Source organism: Taurulus bubalis, assembly GCF_910589615.1.
Source record: "Taurulus bubalis genome assembly, chromosome: 2".
NCBI lineage: Eukaryota > Metazoa > Chordata > Actinopteri > Perciformes > Cottidae > Taurulus > Taurulus bubalis.
In genome coordinates, this window is record NC_136590.1 from 10,731,978 (window position 1) to 10,757,574 (window position 25,597).

At 40.9% G+C, this 25,597-nt stretch overlaps 2 protein-coding genes across 2 annotated transcripts in view; both read left to right on the top strand.

The window, feature by feature from the left end:
• On the top strand, positions 1–5,205 carry ghdc (GH3 domain containing). Its single transcript, XM_079234364.1, has 10 exons — positions 1–232; positions 1,351–1,547; positions 1,638–1,832; positions 1,951–2,070; positions 2,334–2,631; positions 3,560–3,749; positions 4,132–4,203; positions 4,320–4,453; positions 4,582–4,670; positions 4,760–5,205. Exons 1-10 carry the CDS (start codon positions 25–27, stop codon positions 4,979–4,981), a joined length of 1,725 nt encoding a protein of 574 aa, XP_079090490.1. The 5' UTR covers positions 1–24; the 3' UTR covers positions 4,982–5,205.
• A 4,528-nt stretch (positions 5,206–9,733) lies between these two features.
• kcnh4b (potassium voltage-gated channel, subfamily H (eag-related), member 4b) overlaps positions 9,734–25,597 on the top strand; it is a gene marked incomplete at both ends in the record, with an annotated part of 32,126 nt that continues 16,262 nt past the window's right edge. Inside the window, 4 exons of the mRNA XM_079214476.1 lie at positions 9,734–9,809; positions 17,327–17,560; positions 19,237–19,368; positions 19,791–19,924. Coding sequence (XP_079070602.1) covers positions 9,734–9,809; positions 17,327–17,560; positions 19,237–19,368; positions 19,791–19,924 — 576 coding nt within the window. The remainder of the gene's footprint in view (positions 9,810–17,326; positions 17,561–19,236; positions 19,369–19,790; positions 19,925–25,597) is intronic.

Below are 25,597 nucleotides of genomic sequence, written 5' to 3' on the forward strand. Positions count from 1 at the left end.
ATCTGGAGGGACATTAGCTCGAGGATGAAGGGCGACAGCCGCACGTGGAGCAGCCTGCTGAGCCAGTACGTGGCGGTGAAGGGTGTGGGCTGGCTGGGCAGGCGGCAGAGGAAGAAGCTCGAAGCCGACACTCTCAACGTGAAACGAGTCCAGGAGCAGACGCTGCTGACGCGCCTGCGCAAACACGCCAACACATGTTATGGAAGACAATACGACTTTAACTCAATTAAAGGTGAGAATGAGAAAGTGCTAATGAACTGTGAATTTGACGTGGTGTTTTTTTTTTTTAAAGCACTATTTTGCAGGACAACAAATTGCACGTGTTGTAAGAGCCTGCCTCCTCTGACACCCATTTGTCCTCTGACCGGCTGTCATGTAACTCTGTGTGTGTGTGTGTGTGTGTGTGTATATATATATATATATATATATATATATATATATATATATATATATATATATATATATATATATATATATATATATATATCACACAAATTTCGTTAAATCACTTATATAGTTTGACCAAATGTCAACATTCCAAACATATATCATTTATTGTAAGACAAAGAAATTAAGCACATTCTCACAATTGCAAACTAGGCAATGTTTGATATTTTTGTGAGGAAAAATATATTAAAACAAATCTATAGACATTTGTACAAAGAAACATGATGCTTTGCTTTTCTTTGAAATAAAACACATTATTTGAGCACCTCACACTTCTCCAAACTTACTTAAACATGACATACAGCTTATCCTGTTTGACAGCTCTCACTATAAAGGAGTAGTAATATACGCCACATTTAAAGCTTAAAAGTCTAATTAAATTAAAAAATTGCCCAACTTCTTGTAAGATATTTAATGGTATCAGCTGGAAAATACTTATTCCTTTAGGACAAGAAAGAAAACACTTATGTGCGGAAGAAAATAAACTGTAAATGGTAATATTCAAAACTGTGTTGCTTCTTAGATAACAAGTTAACTGTAAGTAGTTAACAAAAAAAACAACAGGATTGGTGGCAGTCAAAATATGTTGCAACAAGCGCATACAAATCATCATACATATTTAATTTAGAAGATTATACAATTAAAAAGGTGCCAGGATGTGAGGCTGCACCTCATCTTATGTGGAGTTAGACTTTGTAAGATAAAACGGTGGGTCTTATCCCTATTAAGAAATGATATACGTCATTATTTACCTTTGAACAGTGTGATAAATACCCTTAACTCAAAGGACCACTTACTGTCTCTTCTGAGCTACAAACCAGTGAAATCAAGATTTCAAAAGTAAAGAATGTAAACAGTTTTCTCTCATAAACAGAAAAGTTGAAACTGCCTGTGATTTTCCAGACAGTGTTGGCTTCCGGGCGCGTCACCCCATCACCACATACGAGCACTACCGCGAGCTCATCAGACGCATCGCGGCAGGAGAGGAGAAGGTCATCATTGCCGAGAAGCCGTTGATCCTGGCCATGACCTCTGGGACGTCGGGAGCCAGCGCCATGCTGCTCAGCACCAAGGACACCAACACTGAGTTCTTCCTGCAGGTGAAGCCTCATGATGATGATGATGATGATGATGATGATGATTACGTGTTGTTGTGCAAATTAAACTATATTTATTTGTGTTTCCACCAGGGAGTGACTGTGGGTTTGGAAGCCATGGGAAGAGCATTTCCTGCGACGGACAGCCTTCAGCGCACCACCAAGTTCTTCTACTCACCTACTTTCCGTCAGTCTGAGGCCGGTATTCCCATCGGACCAAACTCCTCCACACCAGCCTCCTCCCGCCACATGCTCAACCTCTACACCACCCCAGCAGCCGCCTTTGAGGTGATGATCAACATGAGTTTGCCCTAATTATCTTGCTATGTATGATTTTTGTGCAAAATCGGTTTATTATTTTACATTTTGAACCGTGTTTAAGGGATTATATTGGCCTCCCTTTCAGGTTCCCAGTGAGAAGGACACCCTCTACTTGCATCTCCTGTTTGCTCTCAAAGACTCCAGTGTGGGAACACTGGAGTCCAACTTTGCTTCCACAGTCTTCTATGCTTTCAGTGCTTTAAAGGTACAGAATAGCTCATGACATGATTTAGACAGATAATATTTGCATGTAACGTATAAACACCCTCCTTGTTACTTATACTCCTTTTTTGCATCAAGGAATTCTCTACTACTTAAAAATAAACCGAAAAAGGGAACGTTTTTCATTGAAATCATTGAAGAAAATATTCATTTTGATAGGCTCTTACTGATTGAAAGAAAAGCTTAAGTCATATGTTTGATGGAGAAAGGATGAGAAAAGTAATTTCTATCCCATCTCCTCTGCAGGATCACTGGCAGGAGCTTGTTGACGACATCGAACTAGGGAAGATTAGCAGCTCCCTGGCTCTGGAGACCAAAGTGAGGTCGAGGCTCGAGGCTCTGATGAAGCCGGACCCAGAAAGGGCCGCTCAGCTCCGGGCCCACTTCCAGGAAGGTTTCATTGGGATCGGCAAGCGGCTGTGGCCTCACCTCCACCTGGTGCTGACAGTAGACTCAGGCTCCAATCAGATCTATGGGGAAATGTTGAGGGAGAGCTACTGCCGGGGAGTGCCTTTCTATTCGCCTTTCTACGCTGCTACCGAAGGTAGGAGCCTGATTCCACCTAACCATTATACGGGTGCTTCCACACCTAACCTGTTTGGTTTGGTTTAAAAGCAACTTGTGTCTGTTTGCTGGGTTCGTTGGGCCGATTTTAAATCTGTTAATCGAACCCTGGTGTAGACCAACAACCGAACAGAGTCCATTTGAAAAAATGTTAGGTCTCGGTGAGCCTCCATGCGAACTCTAGTGCAGTTTGTTTGAGGTGTGACAGAAAACAAACCAACCACAGGATTGTTTATGACAGCAGATCAGGGATTTTAACTGGATTTCAAAAGAACTAATTAATCCATCAGCTTGCGGCCATAAGATTCAAACAGCTCTCCTTTACCAATATTAAATAGGATACTATATGCTATCACACGTCACGACTAGCTAGCGAGCCAGAGGGCTAGACAACCAAACTGAGAGATGGCTACTAACTTTAACTGGTAGGTTCTAGCTAATCTCTTGCAAAGCAATCTATAACTATATTTCTCAAGTACAATTAAGCGTGTAAACTATAACTAACTGCCTTTCATTTTCACATGAAGGAAAAAGCTATCGATGCTCTACTAACCACTTCAGCAACACTTAAGCTGGAGCCTTTATTTCCCCCAGTTTCAACACTTAATAGAGTATGTATACCTGCTGTCAGACGGACACCATAGGGAAGGCGTGGTGGGACTTTTAAAAGTATGATAAGCAGAAATTTACATAATTTTCTTTTTTTTTCTGGGAAAGAACTCCTCTGCTCTAGTTGTGCCCCACCAGAATTTAAGCGTGCATGACACCCCTGCATCTACGGTTCGTAGCATGAGCTCTAATTGTGTGTGTGTGTGTGTGTGTGCGCGTGTGTGTGTGTGTGTGTGTGTGTGTGTGTGTGTGTGTGTGTGTGTGTGTGTGTGTGTGTGTGTGCGCGTGTGCCCCTGCAGGTCTGATAGGGGTGAACCTGTGGCCTCACGAGCCAACCAGACGCTACATGCTGTGTCCTCGTGCAATGTTCTGCGAGTTCCTGCCGGAGAGCAGCCTGGAGGAGGAGACGCCTCTCACGCTGCTGATGGAGGAGGTGAAGGAGGGAGAAAACTACGAGCTCATTATCACAAATGCTTCAGGACTCTTCAGGTCTGATTTTATTTACAACCAAAAATGATCTAATGATGAATGAAATGATTAGGGAGTAAATACCTGGAATGTAGACAACATTTTGGAAGATTTACGATGCATTTAATGAACTGTCCATTTGTCAAAAATTGAGATTAGAAAAGTGAGAGATTATATTCAGTAATTGCTTTGTGTCATTGTTGTGATGTGGTTTCATTTGACTGAGCATCATCTCAAGTCTAGTAATATCTACATTTGTGCTCAGACTCCGTTAGACAATCCAACATTAAAATTGAAAGATGCTCAAAACTACAATCTGAGGTTTAATCCCAGGTATTTCACAAACTTCAGTTGAATTGGGGAAATTGCAAAAAAATCACCCTGTTCTTCGTTTGTGTTACAGATATCGCATTGGAGACATCGTGAAAGTAGTTGGATTCCACAACCAGTGTCCCATTGTTGAGTTTCAGTACAGGTACATTTAGTCCCTGTGCACATGTGTTCATATGCCCTGCTGCATGTGAAGCACTCTCCGTCTGCCCATGTTGGTTTTTGGAGTATACATCACAGCAACATGTGTTCTTTCGCCAGACGGGGTCAGATGTTGAACGTCCGAGGGGAGAAAGTGTCGGAGGCGTTGTTCCTTAATGCTCTGAAGAAAGCGGTCGCTCAGTGGCCGGGAGCTCAGCTCGTTGACTACTGCTGCGCTGAGAGCGGCATCATGGGTAAGACGTCTAGCTTTAACCCCAGCATTAGGGATCAGACATCTGTGTGTGTGTGTGGAAAGTCTTCTAAATGGTTAGTCAGGTTCAGTTTGCCCTCCAATTAATCTTACCTTCCGCTGGTGTTGTAGGAGATTCAATAGGCGGCTCAGATCCACATTACCAGGTCTTTATAGAGCTGAAAGGTGTGAGAAACCTCACAGAGGAACAACGATACAAGGTAAGACAAACTTAGCATACCTACCGGTAGTTTTCTTTCCTTCTTTTTTTCTGAAATAGATCTTTATCATCTCTTCTTTCTCCGTCTAGTTGGACACCTGTCTCCAGCAGGACTCTGCCGTCTACAAGTCCTTTCGTGTCAAAGGCAGCATCGGACCAATGAGGGTGCAGCTGGTGGCGGACGGTGCATTCAAGGAACTACGCAAACACATGATGGCCTTCTCGAACACCTCGGTCAACACCTTCAAAATGCACCGAGTGCTGCGCAGGAAAGAATACGCTGACTTCCTCCTGGGAAAAACGGTTTCCTAAAAGCTCCCGTTGTTGAGGAGAAAGAGACAAAGCGTGTGGACTCGGTGGTGAGCGCTGACTGAATTACATGTCTCCAGTTTTTCAATCTGCTGCTCATGAATGAGTTGATTTATCATGCCTTTTGGAACTCTGAAACACAACATAACTTCATGTTTGAGAAATGCTCATTTGATGGATCTATTTTCTTGACCACATTTATCATTTTATTAAAGTGTTTTATTAAACTGTTACCGTAGTTTTGGTTTGTGAAATGTTTGAAGACCTTGTCTGGCATAAAATGACCATTGTGCCATATTTTATTATTTGATTGGTCATTACTGGTGTGTTTGATCATTTATTTGAATGGTTTTGATGGCAGGTGAAGGAAATCAAAATAGTGTGTAGTGTTCTCCTTACTAAAAGCTTGTAAAATCTCTGTTGTAAAATGCAACAGAAAAAAACATTTTGCAGTAAACCTTCTTATTTATAGACCATATATATCTGCTTTCTTTGAGTCCCGTAAGTCATTTTAAAAAACAGATTAATGGGAAGATTCAATACAGTGTAGATTTCTCCTAATGATTCCCATGCCAGCATGCAGCAAACGGGATTAGCTTGCTAGTTTCTGTCTGCATTTACTCGATTTAAGTCGGACTGTACTTGTCCTAGTGCAGACATTACCACTAGGGGGAGACAGTCATATATGTAAGACGTCTACAGTAGATGTTACTCATGCTGTCTACTATACAGGTCTTATTGTCTTCATTTAAACAGTGGATTGTTGGTTTTTAGTGCCTTCATCTCGATTACTGTTCTCATTGTAAGTCAGAATACATAAAATCACAGGCTATACGTGATATCTGTAGTTTAAATGTAGCAAAAAGGTATTTTTATTTTACTGGCAGATCAAAGAGAATAGAGACTTATAATATTGTCTCCAGCATTATTATTCAATTTTATGAAAATGATATGAGCAGAATACTAAACAAGCCCACATCAGAGATGACCCTCTTAACTCTTGTGTTGTTGTTGCATGACCCGCTTCTCTGCTGCAGGTCTCCCTTCTCACAAAATGGGCTAATATTTTTAGTTTTGTCCCATTTCAGCAGAGATTTATCACTACTCTCGCATTATTTTGGCTTCACAGTGTGATCAGGACCAAACAGGAGTCAAATAGGCCATTTCATGAGATGGAGACTCGAGGGAACAGAGGCTGAGATGTTGTTTTTCTCTCAGAAGATATTTAGAGTTAAACAGTAATGTTAGTTACCTGAAGATGAGAAAGTCTGTCTCATCCCAGTCGCCCTAAAGCTCAATAGTTAGCATGTAATATCTTGTTTTTATTAATCAGCACAAAAACACTACTTAGTTGATGTTTTAACCGCAGGGGAAGAATAACACACTTTGTTGAAAAAATGTGAATGTAATAATCGTGGAACGTTTGGTTCAACAAAATCTTTCAAACCCATGACTTTCTGCTTTTGTTATTTTGAGAAAACAATTTGATTGTGCCTAGTGGGGTTCCAGGGTATAATATAATGACAGCGTGGGAGGTAAATATTTATTTTTGTATCCATCATCTCGCCATGTATTTGTTTATTTGTGACAGACTGTCGTCTTTCTCTGATTGGTGTTCAGTGGAATGGTGTGTGTCTGTCTTCCTCACATGCCTCGAGGATTTACGCACAAAGCTTCTGAGCACATCTGCTCAGTCACAAGTTAATTCAATGTAAATAGCCGAGATTTGAGAATGACAGGCCTGTTTTCTCAATGGGTTTGCTGAGGGATGGAGGATATGTTTGATTGAAAGTGGAGATGTTGCATGTTGAGTGAATGACGCCGACTGCAGAGCTTATTTATTTTACAGTTCCAATCGGGATTACAGCTGCAGATTTTCATTGAAGTTTAAAGCGGTGAGTTTTGATTCAACCCTTTTAAAAGCACCTCCCAAAATACAATCTGGGAAAATACCAACAGAGCTAGGAACTTTGGGAAATGTAGTTAGGATCATATTTCACCTGGCCGTCTGTGCGTCACTGTCGTATTAGTAGATAGTGAGAATGTTTAATGGATTAGCCTCTTTATTAACGACAAGCAGAGATGGATGAACTACAAGAAGAGAGGTCATTAAAAATATAGCAGCGAGGAGCTGCCAGGGCTTGAATAGGATCCGAGAGGGGAAATTACTTTCGTACAGTCTGAGAGCCGGTCTTTTACTTTCACTGGTTGTGTTTTCCCCCCTTTTCTCTAAATGCAGCTCCTTTGTGCTGCCAGCTGGATGGGTTTAATTGTGCTTTTTTTTTTTCTTTAAATCATCTTTTCTCTCCACCATTTTTGGAATAACATCATATCAATGTTGAGCTCAGAAAATTGTCTTCTCTATCACTCAGAGACCGAATGGATCAGACTCGACACGTGCACATGTTGTTCTCACTGCTTTTTTCAAAACAAATAACTACATGCACACAGTACAATGGCTGTTATCCTTCACCTCTTCCTTGACCTGTTCATTCTCATCTCAGTTGCTGCCGGGACTGCCAAAACGGATCAAAACCAAACTCCCCCCCCCCTGAAGATTACAAACTTCATTTCTGGTTGAAGAAGCGCCCACACAGCTGCTGAATCTGCTCAACTTTCCCCAGATTATTGACGCCCCCACAAGAAACTTTTCTCATCCATGTTTGTGTACTCAACTCCCAATTTGCATAAAGCAACACTTGCTGCATGGTGTACAAAATAAATAATCTAGTCCTCACAATATATCTCCTAGAATCTAGGAGATATATTTTTGATTTTAGAAAATCATAGAAAAACAAAAAAGTTTCAAACCTCTGATATTACAGGAATGTTAAAAACACAAAAACAATTAGTCTTGACTGTCGTGTTCATTTTAAATTGAGGGCGCTGAAAGGTCTAAATAAAGCTTCAAAATGATATATTGTCGTTGATGGGGCTTTAAGCTCCTGGAACAATATATACAACCTGAACACAGTTGTTGGATTCGTCCTCGTACTCCACATAAATCACAGTGACAAAAAACTAACAATTCCACCTCATAATTCAGTTAAACCCAGACCCTTCCTCTGACTGAAAACCTCCTATTGTTCACTTAAAAATGAACAGAATAAATTCAGTCTCCCACTTATTTGCTAAAATCTTCTGTGGAAATAAATGATCTTAATGCATTGCATCTAAACTGGAAGGAATATGACATGTTATCTCCTCAAAGAACAGCCCCTAATTATCAGGTTTCTCAAGTTACTTTAAAATGATAATATTTGATGACATTAATTGAATTAAGAGTAGCATAATATTTCCCCTGATTACTGTAATATCTGCTGTTGACAAAATGAACACAATACAATAAACAAGTGTTCCTGTGTCTACACTATAGGTATTTCCTAAGCTGAGTTGTTTGTTGGGTCAAAGTGAGTTAAGTCGCAACTTTCCTTTGGTGTTTATCACCAAGTCCTCACGACAAACATCTCCAGGCTTATCCTTTTAATCCGCTCTTAGCGGCTTTTATCCCAGAGCCGTAATTCTCTCATGAATATACTGTTGAGGCTGTGAGGGAAATGATGACTAGCACCATCCAGCAGAGTCAAGTTTAAAACAACACTACTCTAGGAATGGTATTTTTAGGACTACAGTCCTCATGCCTTCACATAGCAAAGTAAATATGTGAGAAAAAAAGTCTGAATGTTTCTTACGCACACACACACACACACACACACACACACAGACAGACAAACAATATCCCTAGAGTCGACATGACAGAACCGCACAATGGCACACAGTCCAACTGAATACAATGGCCGGCATGGACCGACATGCAGGTAATCCATCTTTCCTTTATTTGCAGACTTGCACACAAAAGCCATGTGCCAGTAGTAGCACTATGGGGTGTAATGGTGCTGTCAGCTGCGCCAAAAGCATCCTTTCTCCTCCTTTCCTCCTTCACTCCCTCCATCCTCCACCTTTGCTCTCTCTCTCTCTCTCTCTCTCTCTCTCTCTCTCTCTCTCTCTCTCTCTCTCTCACTCTCGCTCTCCCTATACCCCCACCACTGATGAAAACTGGTCCCCACAGAGGATGCCAGCATCTCATTGGCTGGGGCATCGCAGGAGTGGATGGGAGCAGGAGCGAGAGAGAAAGAGAGAGAAAGAGATAGAGAGAGAGAGAGAGAGAAAGAAAGAAAGAAAGAGAGAGAGAGAGAAACCTCGAGAAGATGCAACTACTCTGGCACAGCATCTTAACAGAGCTCTGAGCGGAGGGAGGCAAGGTGCAGACACATGCACTGTCAATTTTTGTCTTTCAGACTCTGGGTCCTCCTATAGATGGAAGAAGCGGTGGACTTGCTCCACGTTGCTGCTGTAATGAGCCCTCCGGCTGAAAGGTGCAGACGAGCAACAGCTGGGCGGACTGATCTGAAGCTCTTTGGATCTCAGCGTCACCTGGACTTGATCTTACCTTGCTGACTGAGCAGCTGCTGGTCATTGCTACTTTTCACTTCTACTTATCTAGGCTGCCCCCACCTGAACCTCTGCGTTGTTGGAGTGAGCTAATTTAGTCTTCCCCGACTGCACTATTGTCTTCGGGAGAGGCATCGCTTGGAGAAGGGGGGCAGCTTTGACTGTAAATGTGTGTCCCTGCCGGCACTGGACTGCCACCCTCAAAGTCACCTGCACCAGCTGAGAGCTCCTGGAAGCCACCTGTCGTGTCTCTGGGATGGTGTGACCTCAGCCAGCTGTTGGCCGTCCCACATCTGGGTCAAGATGCCAGTGATGAAGGGCCTCCTGGCCCCACAGAACACCTTTCTGGACACCATCGCTACACGTTTCGATGGCACCCGTAAGTACAATGGAACCATCTGAGTTGTTTTGGTACTTGTAGTTTTGCTCACAACTTACTGTTCTTTCAAATTGAAGACATTTGTGGGTGCCCAGGTGGCTTAGTGGTTTATATTGCTGTCCATGTAACTGCATGGCCTGGTTTGACTCCGACTAGTTTGTTCCCCTCATTTCCTCTCACCCCTAAACTCTATCCTATTTAATGAGGGAAAAAATACTTTAAAAGAACAAGTAAAAATGAAATCATTAAAATGTATTTATGCAGCATGGCTGTCGTCACAGGAAATAAGCTTGCTTAGTGTTTTCTCAACGAGAAAATAAATAATTTTGAATTTGAACATCAGCGAGATACACCTGTTCTCAGGTCAGTCTGTGGTGCTCTGTATCTGACTACCTGACCAAATCCACATCTGCTGGCAGGGGGCAGTGGGATGTAGAGAAAAGTTTGTTTTTCACTTTTATAATAAGACACAAGCAGAAAATTGACCTTCAAAAATCCTGTCACTTCACATTTGTTTCACACAGTTAGTTCCAAACTAACCACTGCAGCTAGTAGGCAGCAGCGCCATTTCTGCTTGACTTGTGTCTCTTGTGTTTTTTACCTCTTGCCGCCTCAGGGGAAGTTGTGGCTTGTTGTAAACAAATACCAAGGGGATGTCTGTGTTGTGTTCGCTTGTCGATTCAGCCTACCCGCTCTCTGCTAGTCGGAGCTGCCTGAACGAACCGCTGGCTCGCAGTTATTCTCCGAGCTGGCTCTCAACTCGGCTCGGGGAAGTAAACGCAGTGAAATGAGAGACATTGCAGTGTAATTGATGTGTAGCGTATGCAATTACAGCTTTGACTTGTGGGTGAGGCATTCTAATGAGGTGTTAAATGAGCTTTCAAGAGCTTAAAACACACGTTGCCAATCAGGAAAACTGGCCCTGGTTTACAAACGAAGAGGCTTGTGAAATAAAAAGATGCAAACACATTGAATCGAGAGGTACGTGCACACAGTGCAGCTGGAGGATCTGGTCCCCATGTTGCATCTGACCTGCTGAAGGGTCTGTGAGATAAACACGGACACCCTGCTGACTCCACAGGGCTGCTCTCTGGTTGAACCAGTGAAAGGGGAACAACACACTTCCCTTTCGGGCTCAATGTATTTTCTAATGTGTAAAGTCAACAAACAGCAGAAACTATTCATCAGTGAAAAGCCTTCCTGACATGCCATTTTCTACTCTTTTGTTATGCGTATCCCTTCTTGATAGCGATGTCTAGAAACACTTAGAGCGCTGAAGTGTCACAGGACCCTTTCTCTCTCACATGTTGTGGTAATTCAGCCCTCAGTCCCGCAGCACTGCTGTAGCTCTGGACAGCTGAGCCTATAGCCAGCGCTATATGACGTCACAGTTTCCCACCGACAAGCATTTAGTAATTTCAACATTCACATATGTGCTTTACTTCAGTGTAGCAAAGTGTTTATTCTTTCTCCTGCATGCTTGTTGATAAACAACCAAATAATGGCCGAGATGTTGGTAGCAGCAGGACACGCCTCCTTGCAACTACATGCCAGTTCTTGCCACTTTCAAGCCGATATATCTCCTGGCTCCCAGAAGAGTGGCAGAGTGCCCACGGCCCAGAATAGCTTCCTTCCTGTTGCCGGGGCGACAGGGTCCCGCCACTTGACATTGATGATGCTTGAACACTTTGGTCTTTGAGAAAAAGATGGTCCGCTAAAGACAAAACACTTGAACTTGCTTTCCAATCAAGGACTTCTAGAATCCAGCTGGTCTCTTGTTTAGGAAAAGGCGCATCTTCAAACAAGTGGCATTGTGTGTCGTGCAGCTGCGATCTCGTTTCAGTGTCACTGCCCTCAACCCGCTGTGGCTAAAGGTGGTTCTCCACTTTGCCTTGAAAACAATTTGGCTCTATGCAGTGCTAAAACTTAGTGTTTGTTGAAGTCCCCTTCAAAAGAATGTGCTCTGCTTCTTGTTTCTGACCTTCAGTGAATGATGTATTTGACCCTCAAAGACTGTTTTCACATTCATCTGTTGAAGGTGGGGACGTTTCTCCGTGAGGTTCATGTGTGTACGTATGAGCAGGATGTGTGACATCAAAACTAGTCTGTAAGCGAATCCCCATCCAGAATACAACTTAAACAAACATAATTATTTTTTTGTGTGCCCTAATACATAACAAGCTGTATGCATCCTTAACATATATAAAACAGGAAGGCTGTCTCACTATTTCACATTAGTTAAACAAATGTTATTTCAGCAAAACAAAAGAGAGCCGCCAACATTGTCATTGTCTGGTCGACTATCTACAGTAAGTAGAATTTATATCAGGGTAGTATTATTTATGTAAAATCATTATCCTGTTGTATTTCTCTATTTTACATGACCTTACCATAATTGTTTCCCTTACACAAAACAAGACCGCCCTCTGCCTTTATGCAAAGCGTAACTACTCTCTGGGGGAAATAATAGAGCATTTTGATTTAAAAAAAAAACCTCTCAGACGATCTCTGTTGTGCAGCTTACATTCCACATTGTCATGCCATCAAGGGGTTTCAGTGTAATTTCTTCAGTCTGTGTCTCTGAGTGAAAATTGTTCATGCTCACAAATGTTGATTGGACTGTGCTCAACCTTAGGAATGACCTTTACAGAACTGAAAGCAATTCTGAATTGATTTTTAATTGAACAGATACTGGACGAAGCACATGTACACCATATAGACTCCCCCTCACTATAAGCCAAATGTCAGATCAGGTTAAGTCACTAACCTTTGCACAACACAGTACTTGGCTCATGGCAATGTCAGCGTTCCTGTTCCCCGAGGATTTGTGTGCATGTGTGTTTAAGGGGCTCAGGGCTTAGTTTCTGAACTACAGGCTGACTCTATATGATGTATCCGTATGTTTGTGATTGAATATTGATCCCTGTATGGTCATTCTCTGATGTCTGAGGTGAGGGCCACGTTACAGAGCAGCACCTCTGATGTTTGTTGGGAAAAACTTTGACCTTGAACTATGTTTACCACCAGTGTGCTGTCTGTGTTGTGTGTTTGAGTGTTACGGCATACATGCCTGTCCTTTACACCCGTCCCCATCTCCCCCAGCTCCTTTACACGACCTCCCCGGCGGCGTTTTCACATTGACAGCAGCGCTCGCCCTGTGGGACAGCGTAACCACAGGGCAGCTGCAGCCAGAGATAAGAACGGGGTTTATTTTCCCTCTAAACACTTTTCTGTTAAAAGGCGACCGAGGAACCAAAGAGGAAACGGGGAGGACTGTCAGATTGAACCTTATGGAGCTCATTGTTAGCCAGGTGATGAACGGGTCTTCATAGGCAGCTGGAAAGGCCAGAACACGGCAGACAGAAGCCAGTGGATAGCTGAATTACTTGTGTGGTTCATCCTTTGCTGCTTCGTTGTATTTAGGTTTACAGGTGCTATGTTTAATTTAGGTATTGATTTGACATTGTAAAAGTCTTTAAATGAAACAATAGAGATCATTCAGTCATAGCAGAGTTGGTGCTTTGGTACCTGGCTCCTCCTGAATGCATGTTTTTGAGTAAGACACTGAAATCTAAATTTGCTCCTGATGTGCAGGTCTGCACCTTTCGTGAGAGCTCCGCCTCCACTGGTGTGTGAATGTAGGTGTGAGTGGGTGTGAGGATTTGTAGAGCACTTTGCACCATTCTCAGAATAAAGCCACAACATAAATGCAGTCCGTTTGGCTTTTTTAATGATTCCCACCACAATACCACAAATCCTTCTGTCAAACAAGCATTATTTGGTCCTGATGTTGTTGAAAAATTGTCTATTTCATCACTGATTCCAATATATATATATCAAATGATTGATGATTTCCTCATTACAGTGACCTCTTCCCCTGCAAGACTACCGCTCTTTGCACTCTAACCCATCTGCCCCAACAAGTAATTACATACTGCTGGGCGGTAATTAGCTGGTGAGTCAGTGGCCAGGCCTCATGGGCTTCATCTGTCTCAAATAGAAGGACATGATGCAGGCTGCTTTCTGTCAGTAGTAGCATGTAGCATCATCATGTCAGATTACAGTTGTAGCAAGTCAGCACAGATGTGTAATTAAGGAAGCTGGCACAGCGGAGCAGCCACTCAAAGCAACATCCCTGAGAGGATTATGGCCTAAGAATTGAGGCTATGTCACAATCTCTCACACACACACTCACAGAAGCGGTTTATCAAGTGGGGTCCATGTGGGCACTGGACTGCTTGCTTGCAAAGTTACCAGAGAAGAAATAAGTATGTGTTTGTTGAAGCTAAAGTGAAAGCATTTAGTTTTTTTAATTATTTTCATAAGATCACATCAGAGGATTTTCAGGATATAAAATGATCATAAATCATCAATATCTTAAAGGAATAGTTCTACTTTACTCATACGTACAGATAATTAAACAAGACAAAGTATCTGCTGGTTGTAGCTTTTTGCCATGCAAACATGACAGTGGTACAGATCTTCTAGTCTAACTTTTGTCAGTAAATAAATGCTAAACTATTGTTTTGAATGTGCTTTACTCCAACTAAAAATGTTCCCAACCTGATTGTTATCATTTGAGGAAACCATTGAATTTCCCAACTCTGATTCATGAAAATAACTTCAATGGCTGATCTAATCCACGTTGTGAAGCAGCAGTTTGCATTCCTCCAAACGCAGTGTAAAAGTTATTCTCCCAATTGTGGCTCGTTGGTTTTAATACACCCTTACAAAGTGATTTACGACTACACCTGCCCTTGACCTACTTGAAGGACCGATTTAGGGATGCTGAGCAGAGATGTACCTATTCTTAAGTAAACATTACATAATCCAGAGATGAATGCGGATGCTCTCTGACTTCCTGGCTCACTGAGTTGGGGTGTTAAAAATATATAGAACATGAAAAAGAGGGCATGTTTTTTTTCTTCTTTTTCAACAGGGTAGACTAACACTTTGTGTTCAGCCATTGTTTCTAATGCGATTTCTTTTTGTTTATTATTTAAAAAGGCAGAGACAGTATACCAGAGCAGTTTGTCTTCAAAGTTTATATGCAAATAATCAGTATGTGGTAAAAAAAAATCATGACACCAATGAACACAAAGATCTGCAGTAGATGTGTGGAGCAGAAATATTTCAGTTTCTCCATTTTAAAGTCTGGGGAACTGCAAATGTCAAGGCATAGCATTGGCATAAACCCTCCTCTGTCTGTTGATGGATCCGACTAATGCCTGTCTCTTTCTATAATTCCACAGTGACAGTTTAGCTGCTGCTCACTGCACACCCAGAAAGGTTGTCACCGCTCAGAAAAGACATCCCCTATGGACTGCTTTCTGCTCAGTCTGGCCAATTAAAGTGTGAGATTGTGGAAAGCGCTGTAGCAGCTGCTTAATACTCCTCCTTCTTAGGCTCACTCTCTGTGGAATCAGGAGAATTCACACTGCATGTGCGCTGCCTCTCAGCTCGGCATTCAGAAAATCTGAAGTGTTATGTTTTCAGTTAAGCAGCAGAAAAAAGTCAGTTACTGTGAAGCGAAGTTTGATGCCTAATTAGCAAACAAATATCCGTACATATGCCGTGCCTGTACTGCATGAGCTACTCTAATGCAGTAGAGGCTACATGGAATTTGAAAGAAACATCATATATTACATTCACACATACAAATAGGGATAAAGATCAGCGATGATAAAATTAACACATTTATTGTCACAATAACAAGTAACCCTGCAGCTACTTCTGAGAATACATGTTGAAATTGTTACCTAAAAGTAATGGATATACTGTATGTCTGAAATGTTCAGAAACTGTTGCTACAAGTAATAATGTGCAAACTGCAAACTGGACCAAACTGACAATTAAAAAATAAAAATGACGCCTGGTAATAGCTGATGTTAGGTTCCATTAATCAAATACAGAAAAAGTGATTAAATGGAAGCCCCTCAATTATTGTTGATGTTTTTTTGTAGCACAGAGTAGGCTGTTGTGGATTTTGTCGTAAAATGTATTGTATTTCAAAGCTCCTTCCACTGGTAGCTTTGGCATCTAGTCTAACAAAGAAGCCTCTCTGCAGCAAGATTATTAAGGTCACATGCGTCTAGCAACAGAGGGAAAGAGTAATTTATTAACTATACCTATCACAAGGATTAATATATATATATATATATATATATATATATATATATATATATATATATATATATATATATATAGGTGTGCGGAACAAATGTACTTCAGCCGGAAGTTAATGAGATGCCAGAATAGAGAAGAATAAGAATAAGAAAAGGGCATAAGCCTGTTGCTGCTGTAGAACTGTCCATGGTGCTGAAAGCAAGACAAGAAGAAATGACGGGGCAAAGCTAATATACTTTGGTGCTGAATAAACAGCTCAAGTGGAGTGCAATATCCACATCATGTGATCCACGTGATGTAAAATCCTGCACACCAGACTTAATATTTCAACAATTTAATGAAACATTTAGTTGTGTGGATCTGGTGGATTTTTGTTATTGCATTTTTCCATTTAATGCCAGTACCTTGAGATGAACGAGTGTGTCAAGCAGCTGAGGGAGCCTACATGTAGGAGCAAGGGACGTTGACAATATTCCAACGTTTTATTGGATTTTAAAATGAGGTTCAATCCATCCCATGGCTCGAATAAAGATTTAATATGAAACCATTTTTATAAACTGTAAAATAAACATGATGTAATTTAGCTTAAAATATGCAGTTTTTGTATTTATCTATATATTCGTTTTTACATGCATCCAAAGTTAATTTAATGCAATTTATTTCACATTTTAAAATCACAGATATTTAATATAACGTTACACTCATAATCGCTTCATAACATGTGGGTGGAGTGGAGAGGTGGTGGAGTTACTTTTAGATGTATTAATAACAAATAAGAAAATAAAACACACAACCATTTGACCAGACTAAGATCTAGGAATGAAATGTTCTGGCATGAAAGTGGTGGAACATGGCGTGTTGTCTGTGTCTGATTATCTCTTCTGCAATATCAACATCCAAATACATGATTTATTAAAAAATACATTTCTTTAAATGCATCCATGAGTCACTTATTTACCAACTTATGCTTCTCTCTACTATGCAATCTAGTTTTTTATTTAGCACTTCATTTCCATCTCTACATCACTGACCTTCGTGCTCTCTTTAAACTCCTGTCGGCTGTTTTAATATCTTGCAGCCCAGGAGCAATTTTCTTCAACCATCCACATTAATTGAGTCCACACCAAAGTCTGATTCATGTTTACTTTGAACTTGTAAACTAGTGTTGAAGTTAACCTGCAAAACTTTGAAATCAGTTCAATAGCTAAACAGACTTTGATTCTCATGCAATGAACAACTTTGCACCAAATGTCAGACTGAAACATGACACTATAACTAATTTGTTAAAAATACAAATGATCACGTAAGCCTAGAACTTAATCTCATCCATCTTTTTTTCTGCCTCCATGATGCTCCATTCACTCTAAAACCTTCCCATGTCCTCCTCACAGACAGTAACTTCCTGTTGGGTAACGCCCAGGGCCACCGCGGCTACCCCATCGTCTACTGCTCAGACGGCTTCTGCGAACTGACGGGCTTCACGAGAACTGAGGTGATGCAGAAGAACTGCAGCTGCCGCTTCCTGTACGGGGCCGACACCAGCGAGCATGTGGCCCATCAGATGGAGAAGGCTCTGGAGGGTCGAGAGGAGTACCAGGCCGAGGTCCACTTCTACAAGAAGAATGGTGGGTGCATGGCAAAGATGATCAGAAGGGGAGAGCCTCAATGTGTCTCCATAACTGTCATTGAGACGTTAAAGGGTTATCTGGCAATTAACCTGTCATACTGTGTTCAGTTGATCAAACTTTTCTATTAACTGGGGAAATAACAAGTTGTTTTCCTGAATCCTGTTCTGGTTTGATCAGGCTGTGAAAATCTGTTCGGTAAATTGTGGGATTTTTTTGGGTTCTCAACATCATGAAGAGCATAGTCATTTTTAGATGAGAGCTGAACATTTAGGTTGAATTATGAATCCCCAGAGTGATCTTGAATACAGCAGGTCAGCAGTGCAATACTTTCTCTTTGCACAGAGTAAGTGTTCTGTCTTATTAATAGAAAACCATCGAATCGAGTGAAAATTTGCAGTCAGTTCTTCTTGCTGATCCGTTCAATGTGAGTGCAAAAGGTGCTTGAAGTGAATTTATGTGCTGGATAAACACTCGTAAAGCTAGTCTTGAATACATATTTCAGTAAGTGAGAAACAGCAAGGCAGTGCCAGTGAGACTAATGAGGGGAAGGACACGATCATTTTGAATATGCCCCAAACATAATATAACGTCAATTCAGAAACAACAACGATAGAAAAGAAAAGACAACAAGGACTGAAAATGAAAGAGAAGCAATTCCATTTTAATGCTACAGTCTAAGTTGCAGATATTACTTATAAAGTATTAGCAGGAGTTGTATGATCAAATCAGACACTAAAGGAATTTAGGAGACACACACACACACATACACATACATCCACACACTTTCACACATACTCACTCACACACCTCCAGAGGAAGTATTCAGATCGAAAAAATACTTCGTCACAAGTTTTATTCCTGAATTGAAATGTATGTAAGTATAATCATAAACACTTCTTCAAGTATTAATATTCAATAAAAAAATATGACTCCTGTGAATACTATTGTATATTATAGATGATATAATTGATTATTATTACTCATGAATTCCTTTAAAACCAGAATTATTCTGTTAAAGTCAGTCAGAAGTAGAAAATGCCTTGAAAAGATAAGACTTGAGTAAAGTAAAAACACCTAAAAAAAAGTGCAGTACTTATAGTAAATATACTTAGTTACATTCCACCACTGGCGCCTTCTGCTTGCTAGCACAAAATACATAAATAGCTTCTCGTGTTGTGCATTTACACCCACAGCTTTGTGCTGAAACACCAGCATCTACACTGTTTCTGTCTTCTATCCTTTTCTATACACACACACACACACACACACACACACACACACACACACACACACACACACACACACACACACACACACACACTAGGGACACTATGATAGATGTGAAACATCTGTTTGGCAGTGCACAGTTTCAGAGTTCCTAATGAGCATACAGGTCGTAGAGATCCAAGATGCTCCTTCCCTGCCGACTTGTTATAACCAACCCTCAGACTTTCTCCTTGTGCCCAATCCTCCCGAACATGGTCCATATCTAATTGGAGGTGTATTTTTAGAAAGGCTATGCCATACTTGACAAGTATCAACGGCTCAGACATGGTGAGAGCTGACATGACACGGGGAATCACATTAAGGAGATGCATCACATGTACACTGGATGTGCTTGCTGGAAAATTTTCATTCAATCCCCAAATGAAGACTTCTGTTTTTTGTTCCAGGTGTGGCCTTCTGGTGTTTGCTAGACATCGTGCCTATAAAGAACGAGAAGGGTGAAATGGTTCTTTTCCTCTTCTCATTCAAGGACATCACTGACACCTATGGAAGGGGCCACCACAACAGCAAGAAGGAGGGTAGGTTACAAGGCCTGCTTCCAAAAATACTGCCTTTATTCGCTTAATTTGAGCATGATTTACGAGCAGGTCATCCTCCCAGCCTCCAGCTTTTATTTTCTCCACGCACTCCTGTTCATCACTGTCGGCATGCTGCCCTGCAGTTTCTGTTGAGGCTGGCATTTGTTCAGACAATGTGTTTCCAATGGGGAGTTTGATTTGGGCAGTGGTGCGTCCTCAAGTGGAACCTGGACACAGTCCATTGAAAATATCAAGCAGTATGCCAGGGGAAATCATTTGTGGTATAATGCAATCAAGTACATATCAGTGGTTGTGTTTTTGTGTCTTACAGGAAACAATATAATAATATATTCATTAAATTACACATCATTCTCCTCAGGTGTTCTTTGTCTTCCTTGTGATCTAATTGACATGTGCAACAGGTTCAGAGGACAAGAGGCGCCGGCGGAAGAGCAGCTCCCACTTCGTCGAGGCCAGGAAGCGTGGACGCACCATGTTGTACCAGCTGACCAGCCAGTTCTCACGGGGAGGCAAAAGAGAAGTCAACCTGAGTGGCGTGAGTACTTTTACCACTTTCACATACTTTCTGTTTGTTTATGATGGTATTTCTTACGTGCACCCTGGAATAGCCTTGAGGAAAATAAACAAGAGTTATTCAGACATGCAGCATCCTCAATCTTGAACTTGAGATGAGTTTTTAGAAAGACAAGGGAAGTCTTGACCCAGATTCCCAGAGTGTGGCTTATATCTGGAAAATGAATCGGGATCACTACTTTACGTCTATACTAAAGGATTTTATTCTTCCTTCTGTTGCATTTATTTACATGGAAGCTGTTGTTTGGTGGCTTTAAATGGACAAATAGCAAGGTCAGTGTGCTGGGAGGCACAATATGGTTGTCACTGACGGTGAGGTGTTGCTCATAGGCGAAGCTGGATGCGTCATCATCACTTTTTTTTAGGACTATGTGGACATGCCAACAGTACAAGCCAGTAGGATTCTTGTATTGTAGGTTATTATATCACAAGCGTGTTCCCTTAAATTACGTTCACCCTTACAGTAGGTTCTGGTGAGACTGCTGTGTCTAATGCTGCTATACATTATCATATATATATACACAACTCATCTAGGCTCATATAGATCTCAACCCATTTCAGATAAGTGTGTCATTTTGCCGGTGCTATTGGTCTTTCAAGTGTGTGTGTTCAGGTACGTTGTTGTGGTGATATACACCCTAAGTATGGTCAGTTTCGCCACTTGTCTTATTTCTACAGAACAAAGGCATTCTACACTCCAGACAAATGAGAACGAGCCCCTGTTTTGCTCTCAAATAGCAAACAGGAGCAGTTTTTCTAGCGTAGCACCATTTTAAGATAATCCCGCTTCCTCCCTGCAGAGGCTCAGTTACCAACTGGGTCTGTACTCAAACCTGTCTTTCACAATGTGGCGTTTCATCCCAGGGGGCTAAAAGCAATTCAGAACATTTCAGGGGGAAATTAAAATGTTGGGGGGAAAAAAAGGTTGAAAACCTGTGAGACATGTGTGACTCAAGTGGTTATTATTAACATTTGAAAATGAAAAAAAAGGCTGTTGTGTATATGTAAAGAGATTTATTCACCCTTTTAGGTGTCTCAACTCTAAAGCACTTTAACTTTTAATGGTCATGGTAATGGTATGCCCCCTACTTGACACCACATTTTGAGCTTCCCTTCTCTGGTACACTTATTGCTAAAACCTGCAAACGCATGAATCTAACATACAATCTGGCTTTCTGACTCTTATCATTCGAACACACTATAAATTTTCCAGTGACCGGTCAAACGTGTTTGCCAACGGCAGATATATATAGATCTACTAAAAAGAGAGAACAAGATAATATGGAGTTTCTAATTTAATACATTTACATTCGTAAATAAATAATAGGACATGCCATTTACTTTATACTGTAGATATTTAAATTACTATTGCTGTCCGTCGATAAATTGGTTAGTCGACTGACAAAACATTGATTAATTCATAATGAATTAAGCAATGTCAAACAACATCCTCATACGTGTGAGGATTGGCTGCTTCTCCTCAGTTTTATCTCATTGTAACATGAAGAACTTGGAGGTTTTGATTGATGGTCAAACAAAACCAGCAATTTAAAAAGATCCCATTGAGCTCCTGGATAGATGAACTTGACCTGAAACAAAAGCTCTGCTGCCGTCTTCATGGGAATCAAGGTGCTACACCTCTCCTCTGTTCGCCGGACCTCCTGCTGCAAAGTAGGAGGTAGACACAGCATTATCAAGCTTCTGTGTTTTAATTTGAACAACCTTTTTTAACTTTTGAGTTCAGTGAGAAAAATAAACGAAAAAGGTCGGACTTACCTTAACCTTAAACTTAACCTTTGGGACTGATAATATCATATCTGCAACTGTAAACAATAAGCAGACATTCAGAACAAGCATGTGATGAGGTTCATATCACACATGAAGGCAACCTGCATTTTTGGATGCAGACAAAAAACGTTGACCGGTTAGAGTATAAATCAGATATATTTCTGCAAGTTATTGTTGTGTTTTTCTGGATCTTTGACGGCTCATTTGACAGTGTTTTGTGATTAAGTGACTTCGGAACACCTTGCCTTGCAGACCTGCCACCAGTATTAAACAGATGAGCTGCAGTTTGCATGAGAATGAGATGAAACATGTTAGTGTTTGCTGGTTTGTGTGCATGGGCTTTCCCTCGAGTCATTTCTTAAATTTATATATCTGTGCAGTTCATGTTGCATCATACATATCAGTGAGTATTGATTAGGAACTAATATTCACTAGATGTTTCATGATATGGCTGTACAGTCAACTATCCTAAAACAGACAATTTACCCATGTTTAGGCACATATTAGACACAATTTCACTGGACTGTTTCTTCATGCACTTCTCAGAAGGTTACCTTTCATAAAATCACCTCCTCATATAACACAATATAAATTCTGTGTGAAATTACTGCTAAGCAGTAAAATAACAATAGTGAAGTAAATGTTGGAAGGCAGGGACACCCAAAACATATTGTTTTATACTTAAATCATCATCATAGTAGTGTTAAACAATAGAGATCTTAAGCAAATCTGGAACATACGAGAAAATGAAATGTTTACATTTGAACCGCTTGAGTATGTCTAGAATCTAGATTATTGCGGACATTACATGCAGTAACAGAGACAACTATTGAGTTTACCGGCAGTTAGTTAGTTTACCTAACTGTCAGTTGTCATAAAAAAAATAAAATAATGCTGGAGAGCGTGCATGTTAAGTTTGTTTCTGTGTCCTTTCCAGTGTCCTCAGCTCCCCCTGTTCTGTGTGTTAGACCAGCTCTCTCTCTCTCTCTCTCCCCCTCACTCTCTCTCTCTCTCTCTCTCCCTCTCTCACTCCATCACGAATCTCATCTCCTTTTGACGTCATCTCTCTGTGTCCTGCAGTCGTTCCCTGTATATCTGTCACTCTGTGGTGCCCAATTTTCTACTGTTTTTGAATGATCTGTCACGCTTCCACTTTTTTTCCTGCAGCTCACAAAGTGTGACCCTCCGACCTGGACCTTCAATACTTAATGTTTCATATTAGTGGAATATTAAAGTAGCCTTCTTGTATTTAACTCCAGGACTTACATTTTCTGAAAGTTAATAGCTTACAACCCAGAGGGAGATGCTGTCCTTAATTGCATTTATAAAATCCATTATGAGTTAATAAAATATAAAAATGAAATGACCCAACGATATATAAAGAAGTTCATATTAGCTCCTCAATAACCAGCTACTACATTACTGTTTACGCAATGATGCATCAGTAATAATAAGTCATAATGAATACTTTTACCTTTGATACTTGGGTATTTTTTTTTACTGATTATACAACTGAGATGTTAAATTCAGGACTTTAACTTGTAATAGAGTATTTTTACATTGTGGTTGTGCTACTTTAAGTTAAGTAATGGGTCAAACTACTTCTTCCACCACTGCCATCCTCCCACTCTGACTCTGACTATATTTCTCCCATTCTGTTTTCATTCTTCTCTGTCTGTCTCCCCCTCCATCTTTCTCTGGCTTTGTCCCTCTGTCTGTTTCTGTCTGTCTGTCTCTCTGGCAGTTAGCTAACAATGTCTTCCTCTGCCTCCACACACCAGTCAGCTCGTCTGACTAGATCTACATTTAGCCCTTCAGCCTGCAGGCAAGGAAGAAAAAGTGGAGCTATCCTTTGGCTGGAAAAGACATAGACACATGCACAGATCTTTAGATCAAGGCACAACCTGCTTAAAGCATCAATAATTACAAATGGAAATCCATTAACTGATTTCACTCGTTTCACATTTCCATTGTACTCTGTGTACCTTATTTTCCAACTGCAGAGGTTGCATCCTTTTTAAATGGTCTACCACACACTACGTTGCCTCTCCAGAAACATGTTCAGCTCGAGTGTTTCTTTGCCTGAAGGCCTTTTGCCAAACACAAACACTGAGAAGTTGTTTTCTCCGTTCTGCCAGTTTTGATGCCCACAGCCCATGAGTGTATCATTCACTGTAACCACGAGCACACTGACTAGTAGTTCAGACTTGATTTTAAGCACTTCCCAGCGGAGGACCACTATTGCCTCTTTGCACTTTAATACACTTGTCAAAGAGCTATGAATCTGGAGGCATTTTTAAGCTATGATTCAAATACTTCTTTGGCTGACTGTAAAATACAGAGCCCATAGTTTGTGTCCATGCCCTGTACCCTCACCCTCAGCAATTTCTTGTCTTTAGTTTCTTGCTGTAACGCAATTTATTGAAGGAGAAAACTGGTTGTTGAAACTAAAGATTGTATTGCAAAGTGTAGTATGTGTAGTGAACACATAATCATATAATAACAAAGCAGAGTCAATTGTTGAGTGTTGACTAGTATTTCCTTACTTGCGGGCTCATTTTACAGTTTTTATTGTGTTGTACTCCCGTTGCATTGTTTAAAAAATGTTGGGGTACATATTGAAGGCTGTGGATCCTCTGCAATAGTCTAGAATAGATTATGTGCTTGAGGGAGTTCTTGAGTCACATGGTAAGCCATGTGTGTATCTTTTCCCCCATCAAGGACGGGCTTGTATCAGTGCTGAAGCCCAAAGCATACTGGGAGATGTAGTTGGAACAGTAAGCTCTGAGCTACAGTGTGAGTTAATGAAGTGCAAAGACCAGCTGTAGCTGTGAAACACGCATGTGCTCTCGAAGTGTTGGGCTTTTATTTTTTAATCATTGGGATGTGCTCGGCTGACTGCCTCAAGTGCCAAAGGTCAGGCGGTGCACTGTAAGGCAAATACAAAAAAACAGTCCAGCTTTTGCTGACATTGCTTGAACTATCATTACAGTGGCCACAGTCAGTCAGCATGGTCTCTCTAGATTTCCCATTGTGGTTACAATTGACTTTTGATATTTGATATTATGATGAATAACGTATGTTTTGACCAGAAATTATCCAGTGTCAAGCAGCCATCATTAATACAGTTCTGAAGGTTGTACCCCTTCAAACAATTTGAACATTTTTGCATTACAATTTGATGCTCTTTCCTTTCCTTTCTTTATACAGGAGAGTGTGTCATTGTTCTTTAGTATTTTTCTTATTTTAAAAGGCTGTCCATTGTCACCCAATTACTTTCAAATAGTCAGTCGGGACTGACTATCTATCGAGGCTCCATTTTTGCTCAACCACACCTGTTCGTGAAGTGGCCGCATTGTTCTTGGGTGAATTACTTCCCGTGTGTCTTTCTGTATCCCTCTCACCGCTGTCAGTGGTAATAGCTTCTCCTCCTGTCTCCTAAATGGTTAAGGCTATTAAGTGCCAAGTGCATGGCCCCATTTGGAGAACTGCACTCTCATTATGTGCCGAATGGATTCCCCCACCTCATCAGCAATAACAATTCATGCTTTCTGCAATTGGATTTTCTCAATCAAAAATGTAATGAGTGGAATGAAAACGCAGGAGTTTCAAAAATAAAAGCAGATGATGGCCATTGTACCGTACCACCTAATACTTAAAGCATTTATGGCATTTGGAGGGATGAAGTCAAGCCGAGGCAAAGTCATGTATGAGATTATCAGGCGTCATTGTTGGCAATTGTTTCCCCTTCACTGACCACAGTCCAATGTTTGTGATTTTTGTGTTATTACTGCATGACCATTTAACGGTTTTATCACTGTCTATAAGGAGGCTGTCATGAATAGAT

Bases quoted from the DNA above. Each gene is read 5' to 3' on its own strand.
- ghdc (XM_079234364.1), top strand. From the start codon at position 25: ATGAAGGGCGACAGCCGCACGTGGAGCAGCCTGCTGAGCCAGTACGTG. The intron at 233-1,350 runs GTGAGAATGAGA...GTGATTTTCCAG, and splicing joins CGACTTTAACTCAATTAAAG to ACAGTGTTGGCTTCCGGGCG. The intron at 2,632-3,559 runs GTAGGAGCCTGA...GTGCCCCTGCAG, and splicing joins TTTCTACGCTGCTACCGAAG to GTCTGATAGGGGTGAACCTG.